The sequence below is a fragment of the Monodelphis domestica genome, chromosome 2 (assembly GCF_027887165.1).
Source record: "Monodelphis domestica isolate mMonDom1 chromosome 2, mMonDom1.pri, whole genome shotgun sequence".
NCBI lineage: Eukaryota > Metazoa > Chordata > Mammalia > Didelphimorphia > Didelphidae > Monodelphis > Monodelphis domestica.
In genome coordinates, this window is record NC_077228.1 from 75,219,536 (window position 1) to 75,234,146 (window position 14,611).

General features: G+C 35.7%; 1 protein-coding gene across 14 annotated transcripts in view; it reads left to right on the plus strand.

The window, feature by feature from the left end:
* The window catches only part of RALGPS2 (Ral GEF with PH domain and SH3 binding motif 2), a 293,091-nt gene that overhangs the window by 201,744 nt on the left and 76,736 nt on the right, over positions 1 to 14,611 (plus strand). For 11 of the 14 annotated variants that reach the window (XR_008915850.1, XM_056814143.1, XM_056814144.1 and 8 more), the window contains exons 7-8: positions 1,030 to 1,122; positions 2,620 to 2,746. Coding sequence is in view for 13 of the 14 variants with exons in the window: in XM_056814143.1 (XP_056670121.1) it covers positions 1,030 to 1,122; positions 2,620 to 2,746 (220 nt within the window). In the remaining variant the exon portion in view is untranslated. The remainder of the gene's footprint in view (positions 1 to 1,029; positions 1,123 to 2,619; positions 2,747 to 14,611) is intronic. The other 3 variants (XM_056814148.1, XM_007480878.3, XM_056814149.1) reach the window with 1 other exon arrangement.

Sequence of the window (14,611 nt, forward strand, 5' to 3'; positions counted from 1 at the left end):
TCTTCTTTCCCAACACACTCTTCAATCCAGGGACACTGGGCTCCTACCTATTCCTTCATCAAGATACTGTTTCAGACCTAGGCATTCTTTCTAACTATCCCCCGTACTTGAAATGCTCCCCTTCTTCATTTCTACCACCCATTTTCCCTGACTTCCTTCAGATCCCATTTTATAGGTGACCTTTCCTGACACTCCTTAATTCTAATGATTTCCTTCTATGGATTATTTCCAGCTTATCTTATGCATAGCTTTTTTTGTACATTGTTTATGTGTTTTCTCTCCCATTAGACTTTTGAATTCTCTGGGAGAAAAAAACTATCTTTTGCCTTTCTTTTTATTATAGCACTTGGCATAACTTAGCACATCATAGGTACTTAATAAAGCCAGGCCCTCCTGCCTTCCAGGCCAACTCTCTATCTTTCTATATAGCCTCCTACCGCTCTACATTGAGAAAATACAATTTAAATCAATAAATCTAACTGAGCACCTATAATGGTGAAACATTTGAGACTGCAGAATTTCTTTTTCTTCAGAGCTACAAGAAAACAGACTGCTATCCTTTTCAATTCTCTGACTTCTATCTTTATTTTGGTATGATACTTAGAATATTACATTACCATGTAATTAAAGACTGTGTCACCTAAGAGGTGTTTTTTTTTAATTACTTTTTATTGTGAACTTGTTATCAGTATTCTAGTTTACAGTGAACAAAAATAAGTATTACATGAAACAGTGAATTTGTTAGGCTTTTTAAAATATATATTAAATTTAATATGGTGACAGAATTGTCCTTTGGTTCCTTCAATTTTTAAAAAAATTGTGTATGTTTCTTTATTTTACTGATTATTGTTAATGGACATGCTGTATTTTACCAGATAGCCATTTTTCACTGTGAAAATGGGAAGCTTTACAATTTTAAACTTCTGCAAAGCTAATGATACTTGACTTAAAGGATCATCTCATATATGTAATTTTAAATGGTTTTATTGATGCCATTTATTTTTCATTTTTATCTTTTTTATTTTTCAGAAATTGTATGAATTAAATAACCTCCATGCACTTATGGCAGTGGTGTCTGGTTTACAAAGTGCCCCCATCTTCAGGCTAACTAAAACGTGGGCAGTGAGTATTTTTTAAAACTATACTTCATTACTTCAATGATCTGTGATTTAATCAGCCTACTTACTTCCTCTACTGATCAATTCTTGGCATGATGATAGTCTTAGAGAAATTCTTTTACCCTAAAATTTCATCACCCTGTAGCCAACCTAGTCATTAAACTCTGGTCTTTAGCTACATATGCTCTTGGAAACAGGCATATGAATGACTTCTATCTGAAATTCTTTTCTCTTGGCAGGACTTACTAGAGCTTGTGCTCTAAAAAACTTGGAGAACCAAGACCCTCCTTCACCTGCTGATCAGACCTTAGAGTACTAGTCTTACACTTGATGCCCCCTCCAAGTACTCTGTAATGTAACTTCATTGGTCTCCTTGCTGTTCCTCACACTCAGCAGTCCAGCTGCTGTCTCCATACCTTTATATTGGCTCTTTCCAATGTTTAGAGTGTTTTCCCTCCTTACCTTTGTCTCTTAAAATCTCTGGCTACATTCTAAACTCACTCAGATGCTACCTTCTGCATGAAGGCTTTCTTGGGGCCTTCAGCTGCTAGAGCCTTCCCCTGGAAGGTTACTTGCCATCTTTTCTGTAAGTGTCTTTGGTTCATTTATTTACTTGTCAACCCCATTATACTAAGTTTCTTAAAACCCTATGTAAATGCTAAAAGCAGTAGCTGCCTCTCCTTATTTTCTTTCACTTGTGCAAGATGTTACAGCATTACTTTTGGAAAGATAGAAGAAAATTTAAAGAGGATCCAAAAAAATGCTTCTTTTGTTTGAGAATATAATTGATTTATTTCAGTTGAAATAATTGATTTATTTCTCTCCTTTTATTATGTTTAGCTAGGAGCATTTAACTTCAATTCATAATGTAAAATTCTCTAGAACACTAATTCTGAAAGTATGATCCATTTCCAAGGGACCCTTAGAGTTTCCAACGTCCTTTCAAGAGCTCCACCAGGTCAAAACCATTTTTATAAAGTATTAAAATATTTTGATTTTAATAGGTCTTTGATAATGTTCAAAAGTATAAAGGAATCTTGAGAACCACAGCTGTAGACTCTTGTTTTAAACCTTGAGGTTTTGATTCAATGTGCCAATAATTCCTACCCATCATTTACAAAAGTGAGATATCCCTGGACTTACTGTCCACTTGTGAAGATGAACATATTATAATGAATCAGTTTGTCAAAAATTCAGTGTTATTTACATCTCAAAGGTTGACATTAGTATGTAATTGTTTTTCTTCTTTACCAATTTCTGAAAATCTTATGAAAATTGAATGTTTAATCAGAGTACTCTGATATCTTAAAAGAATATAACAGGAAAACAATAAATGAAGCACAGTGTCATGGATGAGAAATTATTTAACATAACAAGAGAATTTTATAATGTTTTGGAATTGAAATTTTTATGTATTCACTTTAGTTCATACTTAAGTGAAAGCATCAGTAAATGTGAAATTCAGTACATAATTAACATGTTACGATTTTTTCTTTTTTAGTTATTGAGTCGAAAAGATAAAACTACTTTTGAAAAATTGGAATATGTAATGAGTAAAGAAGATAATTACAAAAGACTTAGAGACTATATTAGTAGTTTGAAGATGACACCTTGCATTCCATATTTAGGTAAGATGTACCATTTTATTCATATGTTTATCCCTTAGTTACAATCTGACTTGTTCAGTATATTAAAATGCTAGAATCAAAAATAAGGAAACATTAAAAGAATTACTGGCTAAAACTTGTTCTCCAGTTTAAAATATATTCACTGTTCAAACATTTTCTATATGTTTGTGCATTTATATTAATTTCTATCTTATTAAATAGGTTCTGAGATTTGTATGGAGTATCCATTTTCCTGGTACTATTTTACATTATGATCTTTATATTAAGCTTGTGACAAAGCATAAACTCTAGTATTTAAATAATATTCTTCAAGAATCAAATTATTATTTTTTGACTTTAACCTAAGTTTAAGCATACTTACCACTTACTGAGGCAGAATGCTGTGTCATACTATCTTAATGACATTTTTTAAATTGATTAATTATGCTATCTTGTGTTGCCTAACATTTTTGTGGGCGTGTAATTTGATTATCAACAGTTATTAATTTTGGGGTTTTGAGTTATATAGTTATTGCTATTGCTATTGCTACTTAAAAGGGATCTCTTAACCTTGGTTCAAAGAATACCATTGTGTGTAATCTGACTAAAAATTTAATGTCTGCCTTTTTAGTGTTTATTGCTATAATTATGAATTTCTAGCAATATATTTCTATCTGTAAAGTAAAAAAGTATATCCTCCCCCACCTTCAGTAAATCTGAAGATATGCATGTTGTATACTTTCTGTTAGAGTAAGGATGTTCTGAATACTTACTACACTTAAATTTGTATGCAAATATTGAATTTGGAGTCAGACCAGAATTACAGTCCCATCTCAAACACTTGCTGACTATGTTACCTTGGGCAAGTCACTTAAACTCAATCTCAAATTTCCTCATCTGTATAACGAGGATAATAAAAGCATTTCACAGGTCGTTGATGAGGATTAAATGAGATAACATATATTTATCCCTTAGAAAACCTTAATGTGCTTTATATGTTAGTTATAAAATTTGTAGTATATTTGTGAAATAATTTAATTTCTTATATAGAGAAAATAATATAAAGATATACCTTCACTTCTCTTCCCTCTATATACTGTCTTCTTTTGGGAAATGAAAGTCCTATCCTTCAAATAAGTAACATAACTAAACATGGTGCTGGGTTTTAATACTGACTTTTCTGACAGAAGCTATATAATCAGGGATAGCTAAATAACACAGTGAATATAGAGTACCAGACCCAGAGTTGGAAGTACCTAGGTATAAAATTGGTGTCACACACTTTCTAGTTGTGTGACCCTGGGAAAGTCACTTAATCTGGATAGTCAATCCTTTGCCATTCTTCTGCTTTAGAATGATATTTAATATTATAATTATCAATTATTATTAATTATTGATATATATCAGCTATTAGTAGTATCACTTCTAAGGCAGAAGGTAAGCATTTTTTTAAAGAAGCTATATAAGCAGTTAAAAGTTGTTAGCCACTAGACCTGTGTATTCATAAATCTTGATTTTTCCAAGTGATTAGATGGCAACATAGGGACTGAATAGTACGGTCTCATAGAAAGAACATTAGATTGAGTGTAAATTCTCAGTCATATATTCAGGTCTGACATTTCCTAGAGGTATGATGATGGGCAGTTTACATAATCTCTCTGCTTTAATTTCCTCATCTGGAAAATGGGGATAATACTTATACTTTTTTCATATAAATATTGTAAGTGATTTGTTAAACTTTAGGTGCTATATAACTGCTATTATTTATTCAAGTAATAGCAGAAATGTATACCTTTACATCCCTTCCATCTATTAAATTGTCAACCTTAGAGATAGAGAAGAACTATTTGACAGTTAAACATTCTGTCCTATCTTCAGGACTTCTCTAAGTAGTGGAAGGATTTCTTATACTATCCCCAAAGGGAAGGCAACAGGGTATTTCTCCTAAAAGAATGTAGATTTTATAGCTCCCACAAAATTCCAGAACTACAAAGTAAGTACTTAATTTGTTACTGTTTGATTCCACAGTAGTCACCTATATACTAGTGTGTCTTCTTTAGACATTTAATTATTGAGGAATGTATGAAGGAAAAAGACTAAAGCATGCTCCTAAATCAAGAATTATACTAGGAATAAGGTAGAGCTAAGAATATTAAAAAGACACTTTATTTGATCTTAGAGTCTGGGAATTTTGGTACTAGCATCTTCTATTTTGCCATTTGATGTATTATATTCAGTTGTAAAAATGCTTTGTGGGTAGGTTGGTAAGGATGATTTAAAACTAATTCCCCACAATTACACAAGATTTAAAACATAGGGTTAAAAAAAGGTTATTGAATTGGAAGTCAGGAAGCATGGGTTCAAATACCAGCTCTGCCTCTGAATAATTTTTTTCAATTCATTTTGTTCCCCTATTTCTTTATTTTAAAAAGTAGTAAATAAAATTGGAAACCACAAATGTTTTTCAATTTGAATATTGTTAATGAGAATCTGTCTCCCATAAAAATTATAAGTATTCTACTGTTTAAAATGAAATGTTAGCTTTTTCACTTTTCAAAACAAAAAAGTTAAAGTCTTAGTCCACAGAAAATTTTCAAAACCAAACATTTTGAATACTTGTACCTGCCAATGCTATCTAGGTCCTGATTCTAGTTTTGTTTTTATTTTAAAGGAGAAATACAACCCCTCCCTTACATACTCCTCCCACTATCACCCCCATCCTGCCGGAAACATAGGCAGGTAAATTTTGGTGCTGACTTTACTTATAAGCAGAATAGTCCATATTAAATGATTGGAAAGGTTCCAGGAAAGCTCCCTACAAAATAAAACAGTCCCTCCACTGATGAGGCCATAGTGTCTGAGGTGACTGTAGGTTGCCATTCCTTTGGGTTAATATATTTGAAGGCAGCTATTAAAATGAAAACATCTAGGTGAAGTTAAAACATGAACTATTATTATTCATTGTATATTAGTTCAAAGAATTTAGTGAATTATCTAACTCCCCATATTGTAAATTTATGCACGAATAGAACACTGAACATAGAAATTCTGTAAGGAAATAGGAAGACCTTGAATTCATACAGAAGGCATATTGAAGGTCAGTATGGAGAGAAGGAAGGAGGAAGAGAACAAGAATATATTAAACATCTACTATATGCCAAACACATGCTACAAAGCACTTTATAAATATTATCTCATTTGAGCCTCATAGCAACCCTGTAAAGTAAGTGCTAATGTTATCCCCATTTTGTAGTTGAGGAAACTGAGACAGAGACTCTAGACTTGCCTAGAAGTCACATGGCTAGTAAGTGTCTGAAGTCAGATTTGAACTGGGGTCTTCCTGACTTCAAACCCAGCACTCCATGCACAACCTAGCCACCTAAGATCATTGTCTGGTTTTTGCCAGGAGTGAAAGCTTATTAGATGATAGAATGTTAGAACAGGCAAAGAAGGGCTTAGAAATAATTTATTTCAATCCTCTTGCCTCAGCAAATGAGTTAATCAAGTGTATAGTGCTACTAAGTGTTGAAGTCAGGAACAGAACTTGCATTCATTGCTTTTTCCTCTACATTGGAATGTGTCTTCTTGAATCTATTTCCCATAATGCTCTGTTCAGAGTAGATACTAAATACATACTAGGTTGTGTTTTTTTGTTGTTATTGTTGCTTTTTGTTTTTAATTCAAATTAGTGTGTTTAATAAAAGTCTAAGAATACATTGTTAGGAAGACTTTTTGCTATGTTGCAGCCCGCACAACACAATAAGCAACCTGGGTTCTTAACCTATGAGGGAAACTGCTTACATGAAATATGGAAAAAGAGTGAGAGAAAGAGGAAAGGCAGGAAAAACCACATCCACAGATAGGTTTTGGAACAAGCTTTAAAGCCTCTTCAACTTAAAGCCTCTTCAACTTGGGACTTAGAGCTTCAGCTTTTATTTGCATTTATTTATAATAGTAATAGATAATAGTAAATGCAGCTCTGAGTAAATTAGTAGTAGTTTTAGGCGGGTGTGCTGCTTCCAGGGATTGCTCTGCCATCTGGACTGTCTTCTTGGCTTGTCACCACTTGTGTCCTCGCCACCCTGTTGTCCTCGAGTGTCATCTGCTGCATCTGTGTGGTGATGTGGATTTCTTCTGCATGGCTTGAGGAGTCTCATAGCTAATCAAACATGTCCATTCTCTGTGGACATACAAGCAAAGCTTCGACCCCATGTTAAATTCCAACAGGCCCTCTCCACCCTGTTTCGCCTAGAAATCTCCAATAAACCAGAGGTTTTTGTTCAGAGTTTCCCTTTTCATTATTTTCAAAATGTTTTTGCATAGGTATAACCATTAATCCTTCAGGAATATTAAAGTGAATAATTATTAAAAGTATTAATTTTAAGAGTTTGTGAGGATTAACAGATTTGGGTTATGTAATATTCCCTTCATATGTGGTCTGATTGCTATATGAGTTTTGCTTAGGATCATAACAGGTAGTAGTACTATACTGAAATAGGTTATAAAATAAAATCTACCTTTCATGAGAAAATAATCCTAACGTGTGAAAATGTGTGTCTGTGTGGTAAATTGTAATCCATATGGTGTTTTAGATATGTAACTTTCAGAGCCAGGAAAAACTGAGTTCAGATCCTGCCTCTAACATATTATTGCTTTGTGGCCCTTAGGTACAGTCCATCAGACAGCTCTCTAAAACTGTAAGTTGCAAAAGAGTTGCTAACTAGAATTGGAAGAAGAAATCACAGGTGTGGGGGAGGGAAATGAAATAGGCTAGATTACTAAAGGGAAAAGGAAATGTCCCTAATAATTCTATTATTATTACCTAAGTGAAGTGTATTATAATATGAACACTTATGTTTACTGATGGTTTTATTCATTTCCTTCATTGAAGGGGCTTTAAACATGTTAATCCTTTCAAAGTATTACGTACTATTTTTTCCTATGAAAGTTAGAAAATGATATTAATATGCAAAAATTTGGTTGTGTGTGCTCTACATTGAGATAGTATTTTGGGCAGCTAGATGATACAGTGGATGGAATGTCGGGCCTGGAGTCAGGAAGACTCATTTTCCTGAGTTCAAATTTGGCCTCAGACATTTATTGGCTATGTGATCCCAAGCAAGTCACTTAACCTTGTTTACCTCCATTCCTTTTCTGTAAAATGATTTGGAGAAGAAAATGGTAAATGACTCCAGTATCTTTGTCAAAAAAACTCAAATGGAGTCACAAAGAGCCAGGTACTGTTGAAACGACTGAACAAGAAAATCCATTACCTCACAGCTTATTTTGTATCAGTGGTTATTCCCCACCACCCCAGTTCAATTCAATTAGCATTTGTTGTACACCTACTACATGCTAGGCATTGGAGATATAAAGACAAAAATACAATATTCATCGACCCTAAGGAGATGACATTTCATTTTTTCTTTCAAAAAGGAATATTTGACCCATTAGCAAATAATAGTACATCAACTATATAAATTTTTATTAACATGTTTTGCACATGTTGCACCTTCATTTCCCAATATATAACAGACTCCACCCCATTCTATTTAGCAAGTCATCCTTTGTACCAAAGAATAAAAAGAAAAGAAAAAAATGAATTTCATAGTTCACAGTACACCTGACCAACATGTCAGCTGAGTGAGATTGAACTACTCCATACCAACAGTCTTCCATTTCTACAAAGAATCATGAGAACCGTACTTCCTCATCTCTTCTACAGGGACAAGCTTGGTCACTAGAATTACGGTGATTAGTTTTCATTTTATTGCTTTGTGCATTGTTTTCCTCTTTCTACTCACTAGTTACTGTTGTCTGTTGCCATCGACTCCTCTAAGTTTTCCTATTCTTCTCTAAGTTCTTAATAACTCATTCTTACACTGAAGTAGTATTTTAGTGAGTCAATAGGCATCTCCTTTTTTACTTCTTTTCTGCCACAAAATGTGCTGCTTTGATTATTTTGAGGTATATGCCTAACCAAGATTTTTTTTGTCCAAGAGTATGGACATTTTTGTCTTTTTCTTAGCACAATTACATATCACTTTCTGAAATGGTTAAATTGGTTACAGCTACACCAGCAGTATATTGGTGTGTTTATTTTTTTTTTTGTAACCTTTCTAATATTGTCTAGTCCCGTTTGCCAGCTTTCTTGATGTGAGATGTAGCTACAGTTATTGTATTTGTATTTCTCTTGCTATTCGTGATTTCACAGTGTTGTTAACAGTTTATAATTCTTTTGAGAGCTACTTATTAATTTCCTAATATAATTTATCTATTGGAGAATGACCACATTATTAGACAAACATTCAGCAAAAGTAGCAAGATAAAAAAATAAAAGATTCCAAATAAACCCACAAAAATCAACATTTCTATATAGTAATCACAAAATTTCAGAGGGAATAATGGAGGTACAACACCCCTTCTTGAAGAATGTAGTAAAGAGAGATTGCTGCTCAGATACATGTTGAGCTAGCTAAATTCTAAGATTCGAAATCTGTGAAAATATCGTTGAAATGACTGAACATTAATTGTAGTCTTTCCAGATAGGAAAATAAAGACAGACAGTAGGCTGTTAATTATGTGCAAAGCACTGGAATACAAACAGAAAAGCAAAACAGCCCTTGCCAGCCCCATGACTCAGAGGGTACAGTAGGAAGGCAAATAGTAACAAATTCTCTTTAATGTCAATTCTAATGATACAAATCGTCTTCATTACTGAATGCCATGGGCTTTGATGCCTAGGGCCTTAATTTTCAAGGTCTTTAGTAGCTATGTTTTAGTGCACAGAAACAGGAACCACATCATATCTTCATAGGGATTATGACCTTGGCGGGGTGTAGCGAAATCAGGATCAGTGGTCTTAGGAGTGCTGCCGTTCTCTAGGCTCCTAGACTTACATGCCTGTTGGTTGCATATTGCAAATAATCACAGTGATGGAAAGGAAAGTGGGCCCCTTCTATATTGTAACTACTTCCCTTAGTTATGGCTGTGGGACCCAGGTCTGAGAGGCATTCCTATTCCCAAAGCTCTTAGGTTCAGGTTCATGAGTTGGCTCCATTGGCGATTAAGAGATGGTAGTGGTTAAAGTGATGGTGAAGTGAAATTGACTTGCCTGGAGCATGTCACCTACTATATCTCCTTTAGGATATCTTCTACTTTGGGCAAGCAGGCTTCCTTGCCCTGGAAGTGGTAATTTATTTAACAGTTTTTAAACACCTATGGTGTACAGATACTGAGTACTGGTAGACAGATTCTGTAAATTTACAACTTGAAGGAACTATAGAAATTATCTTGAACAACATAAGATTATAATCTAAGAGTGAATTAAGACAAAAATGATGTCTGCAAGAGTGGCAGAATTAAGTAAAAAGTCAGAAGATTACAGGCGGGGGTGGGGAGGGTGGGGTAGGACCAAGAACAAGATGTGGAAGGCATTTAGAAAGATCAGAGAATTTCCTAAAGGACCCTAAGAGAGGGTATTGGGAATAGTAGTTGTTTCAGAAGGAAGAAGATACTTGATAGTGGACACAATAATCTGGAAACAGTAATGTCAAGCCATAAATCAACAATTATGAAGTACCTATTATGTGCCAAGCACTGCACCATGCTGGGGATACAAGTACAAAAAATGAAACAATCCCTTCTCAAAATAAGATTATACAGATGTCCCTTCCATATTTCAGCATCTCAACACTGTTGATATATCAAGGCACATCAACCTAAGGAATTATATGGAAATTTGGGGGAATTTTGCAAAAGCCAAAGATGATATGCAAAGGCCAGCAAACAACACAGAAAAAGTTTAGAAATTCAAGAATGCATTAAATATGTGTATAGTATTATATAATATCAATACATCTTATCTTTTAATATCACAAATATATACAATTTCTTTTTTAAAATAAGTAAAAAGTTAGTTTGCTAAAAGAACGCAAAAGCCAAAAAAAACTTATATTGGGGGGTTCAGTCCCACTAACCTTTGTTTTTTGGAAGGGATATCTGTTTTCTAATGGTTAACATGACAAGTAAAAGCATAAATATGAAATTAATAAATAGATTAAAAATAGTTAATAAAAGGTAATTAGAAGGGGCAAGAGTTAAAGCAAGAGGGGAATTCTTTGAAGTAGAAGTAAGGAAAGAGTGCTAATCCCTCTTGCAAGGCTTGTAAGTGAAGAGAAGGGGGTATGTTAAATGGAAGTGGAAGAGAAGGTTTCTAAGAAAGTTAGGTGGGTCAGGCAAAACTGGTTTCCAGTTATGATAAATAAGCATTTTTCGTGATAAGAACTGGAGGAATTTTTTTAGACGTTTGCATCTTTTTAAAAGGAGTCCCAAAATACAGTAGAGGGTAGGGGTAAAACAGAAATTTTGGAAAGAGTAAAGCTTGAAAATTTGATTATCTAAGATGGTGGCAAGGGTGGTAGAAGAAAGAGGTTTGTGCCTAGTTGAGTAAGATTGTGGATAAAAGAAGCAGGATGTCAAGTCTTTGGTTAAATAAATAACTTCAACCAACGAAGCCACAGGAAATAAAAGGCAAAAAAAGTGTTCAATTAAATAACATTTGCAATCCCAGGTAGTACTAATTATTTTTCTATAAAATATGATAAAAACTAAATATTTTTGCTTGGAAAAAATTGAACAATCCTCTCTCACCAATTCATTGCCTTTACTCCTATTCTTGCATAGTTAAATGAAGCTGGAGAAAACCATAATACCATGTGGACTGGATCCACTCCAAATGTATGTTACATTACCTCAACCAGCCCCTCACTTTGGCAAGGCAATCTTTTCATACTTCCCTAATCATTTCACTGTTCTACTCACCACAGCAGTGTTTCCATACCTCCTTTTCAAACCTCCTCAAATCTCCCATTGTTCTCCCTGCCCCATCCTCTCAGCTGAGAATCTTGCTTAATATTTCACTGAAATATCAAAGCCATTCACTGAGGGTTCCCTCTTCTCTCCTATTCATCATGTCATTTGTTCTTTCTACAATTGCCTCCTCCTTCACCATTGTCTCATACGAATAGGTGGTATTCTTCTTGCCAAGGCAAATCCCTCTACATTTTCAAGTGACCACCCCATTTCTTCTGATAGTCTCCCTCATGTTCCCTCCTCTATCATCTCTACTATTTCAGTAATCTTCAGTCTCTTCCTGTTTACTGGCTATTTCCTTATTCCCCTCAAACATTCATATCCCCCCATCCTCAAAAAACATGCATTTGATCTATTTCTCCATTGCCTTATATATCTTATTCCTTTCACAGCTAAATACAAAAAGACCATCACTACATAATTCTTTCTCTATATCCAGACCATTCCCTCTTATCATGGGTATCCCTCAAAGCTCTGACCTGACCAAAGCTGTGTGTGTGTGTGTGTGTGTGTGTGTGTGTGTGTGTGTGTGTGTAGCTAATTCTTAGGTTTATTTATCCAACCATCGCCCAGCTCTTGCATTTGCTCAACTAGATGTCCCATAAACATCTTAAATTTAAAAGTGATTAAAACTAAACTCATTATCTTTCCATCCCCCTATCCTCCTCTTCCTGACTTTCCTATTATTATGAAGGGTATCCCTATCCTCCTAGATATCCTAGGATATCATCCTTGACTCTTTACTCTTTTATCCCCTATATCCAATTTGTTGCCAATTTCTATAGCTTCTACTTTCATAACATCTCTTGTCTAGGTTCTTTTCTCTCCTTTGATACTGCCACCCTACTGGTATAAACCCTCATCACCTCAACTGTTGGCAGTAGCCCATTGATTGATCTCCCTGTCACCAGTCTCTCTCCACTTCAGTCCATCATCCACTTAGCAATCCATATCATCTCCCTAAAAAGCAAGTCTCACCATATCATTTCCCATTCAAAGAGCTCCACAGCTCTCTGTCACCACCAGATTGAATATAAAATCTTGTTTTCTAAAACCCTTTATAGGGGATGCCCATCAATTGGGGAATGGCTGAACAAATTGTGGTATATGTTGGTGATGGAATACTATTGTGCTAAAAGGAATAATAAAGTGGAGGAATTCCATGGAGACTGGAACAACCTCCAGGAAGTGATGCAGAGCGAGAGGAGCAGAACCAAGAAAACATTGTACACAGAGACTGATACACTGTGGTACATTCGAACATAATAGACTTTTCCATTAGTGGCAATGCAATGTCCCTGAACAATCTGCAGGGATCTAGGAGAAAAACATTATCCACAAGCAGAGGACAAACTGTTGGAGTAAAAACACTGAGGAAAAGCAACTGCTTGACTACAGGGGTTGAGGGGACATGTCTGAGGAGAGACTCTAAATGAACACTCTAATGCAAATACCAACAACATGGAAATGGGTTCGAATCTAAAACCCTTCATAACCTAACCACTTCCCAGTCTTATACCTTACTCACCTCCATGTATTCCTCAATCTAATGACAGTGACCTGATTGCTGTTCCTCAAAGATGATACTACTTCTCTGAACTATCTGCATTTTAACTGGCTTCCATTCATACTTGGAATAGTTTCCCTCCTCACCTCTGGCTCCTAGCTTCCCCAGTTTACTCCAAGTGTGTATTAAAAGGGAAGGTTAATTTGTATTTGAGGGGTTCAGTCTTTCAGTATAGAGAGGGGGAAAGAGAGGGGAACCTCCCTTCTCTCAAAGCAGGGTTCAGGGAACACAAGAGATATAATGGGTTGGCTCAGAGAGAGGAGATGGGGTTTGAAGGTTTTCCCACTTCTGCCTTCCCTCTTTAGCTAAGGTTGCTCTCCCAGATTCTTTCTTGCCCCTCTTGTCCCTCTTCCCCTATTCGAGACCAAAAGAGTCTCCCCTTGATCTGTTCACTCACACTTGTTCACAGCTTGGGGAACAGATAACTTTTAATGTCATCTCAATCAGGTAATACAAAAAATAACTAGCACAGAAAGAATGGGACAAGGAAAGTGGGGGAAGGAGGTCCCTGTCTCTAAACCCTTTCCCCTCCCTCCTCGAGTTTGGGGGAACTCAGGCTTTGGAAGCCTGAGCCCCCTGAGAGAAAGTCAGGTTGACTCACCCCTGGGCAACAGGAGCTGAGATAAAGTCTGCTCATGTTTCTCTTCAGAAAGTCCCTTCAATTGAGAAGTGTTGGGGGGAAAGATTTCTAGTCACCAGCAGGAAAAGTGGGTAACCCTCAGGAGAAAGTCTTTTCCCACCTTCTGTCTTCAGCTTCTCAAGACTGAGAGCCTAACTCTTCTACCAGCCAAGTCTTCTCCTCCTCCAGATTCCACTCTCCTGGGGCCCCTCCCCCGTCGAGATGATCAGTTTCACTTACTCTTCAGCCTGGCACTTTTCTTATGTGCCAGCCTCTGTCACAAGTGTCAGCTAAAATCTCCCCTTCTGCACAATTTTTCCCAGTCCCCTTTAATGTTGATGCCTTCTCTCTAAGATCACCTACAAGTTTTCCTATATCTATGTCTATCTTTTTTGTACACATTGGTTTACATGTATTCTCTTCCTTTCAGTTTTGAGCTTCTTGAGGAAAAAGGCTGTTTTTGCCTCTCAATATCCCTAGTGTATGTAACACAGTAATAGGCACTTAATAAAGCATTGTGGCCTTGCCTTGGCCTCTCCTCTGTCTGCCCTCCCCCAGAATACAGCCTGAACTACTGACAAAATTCATAGTTTTGTCCATCTTAACTAATTCAAAATGGAATCAGTTACAAGAAAAAGAAGATGTTTTCTTGGCTTTCACCATAATTTACTCTGAAAAATGGCCTCTTCTGTTGGTTTATACTCAAGGTAGGATCAGTTGTCTTGGATAATATGGAGGAAAATTCCTAGAATAAGGGTGCAAACATTTGTCTGGAGAGTAGTAGTTTGGCACATCTCAAGGAAAAAATTGCTTTATGTGAGAATTA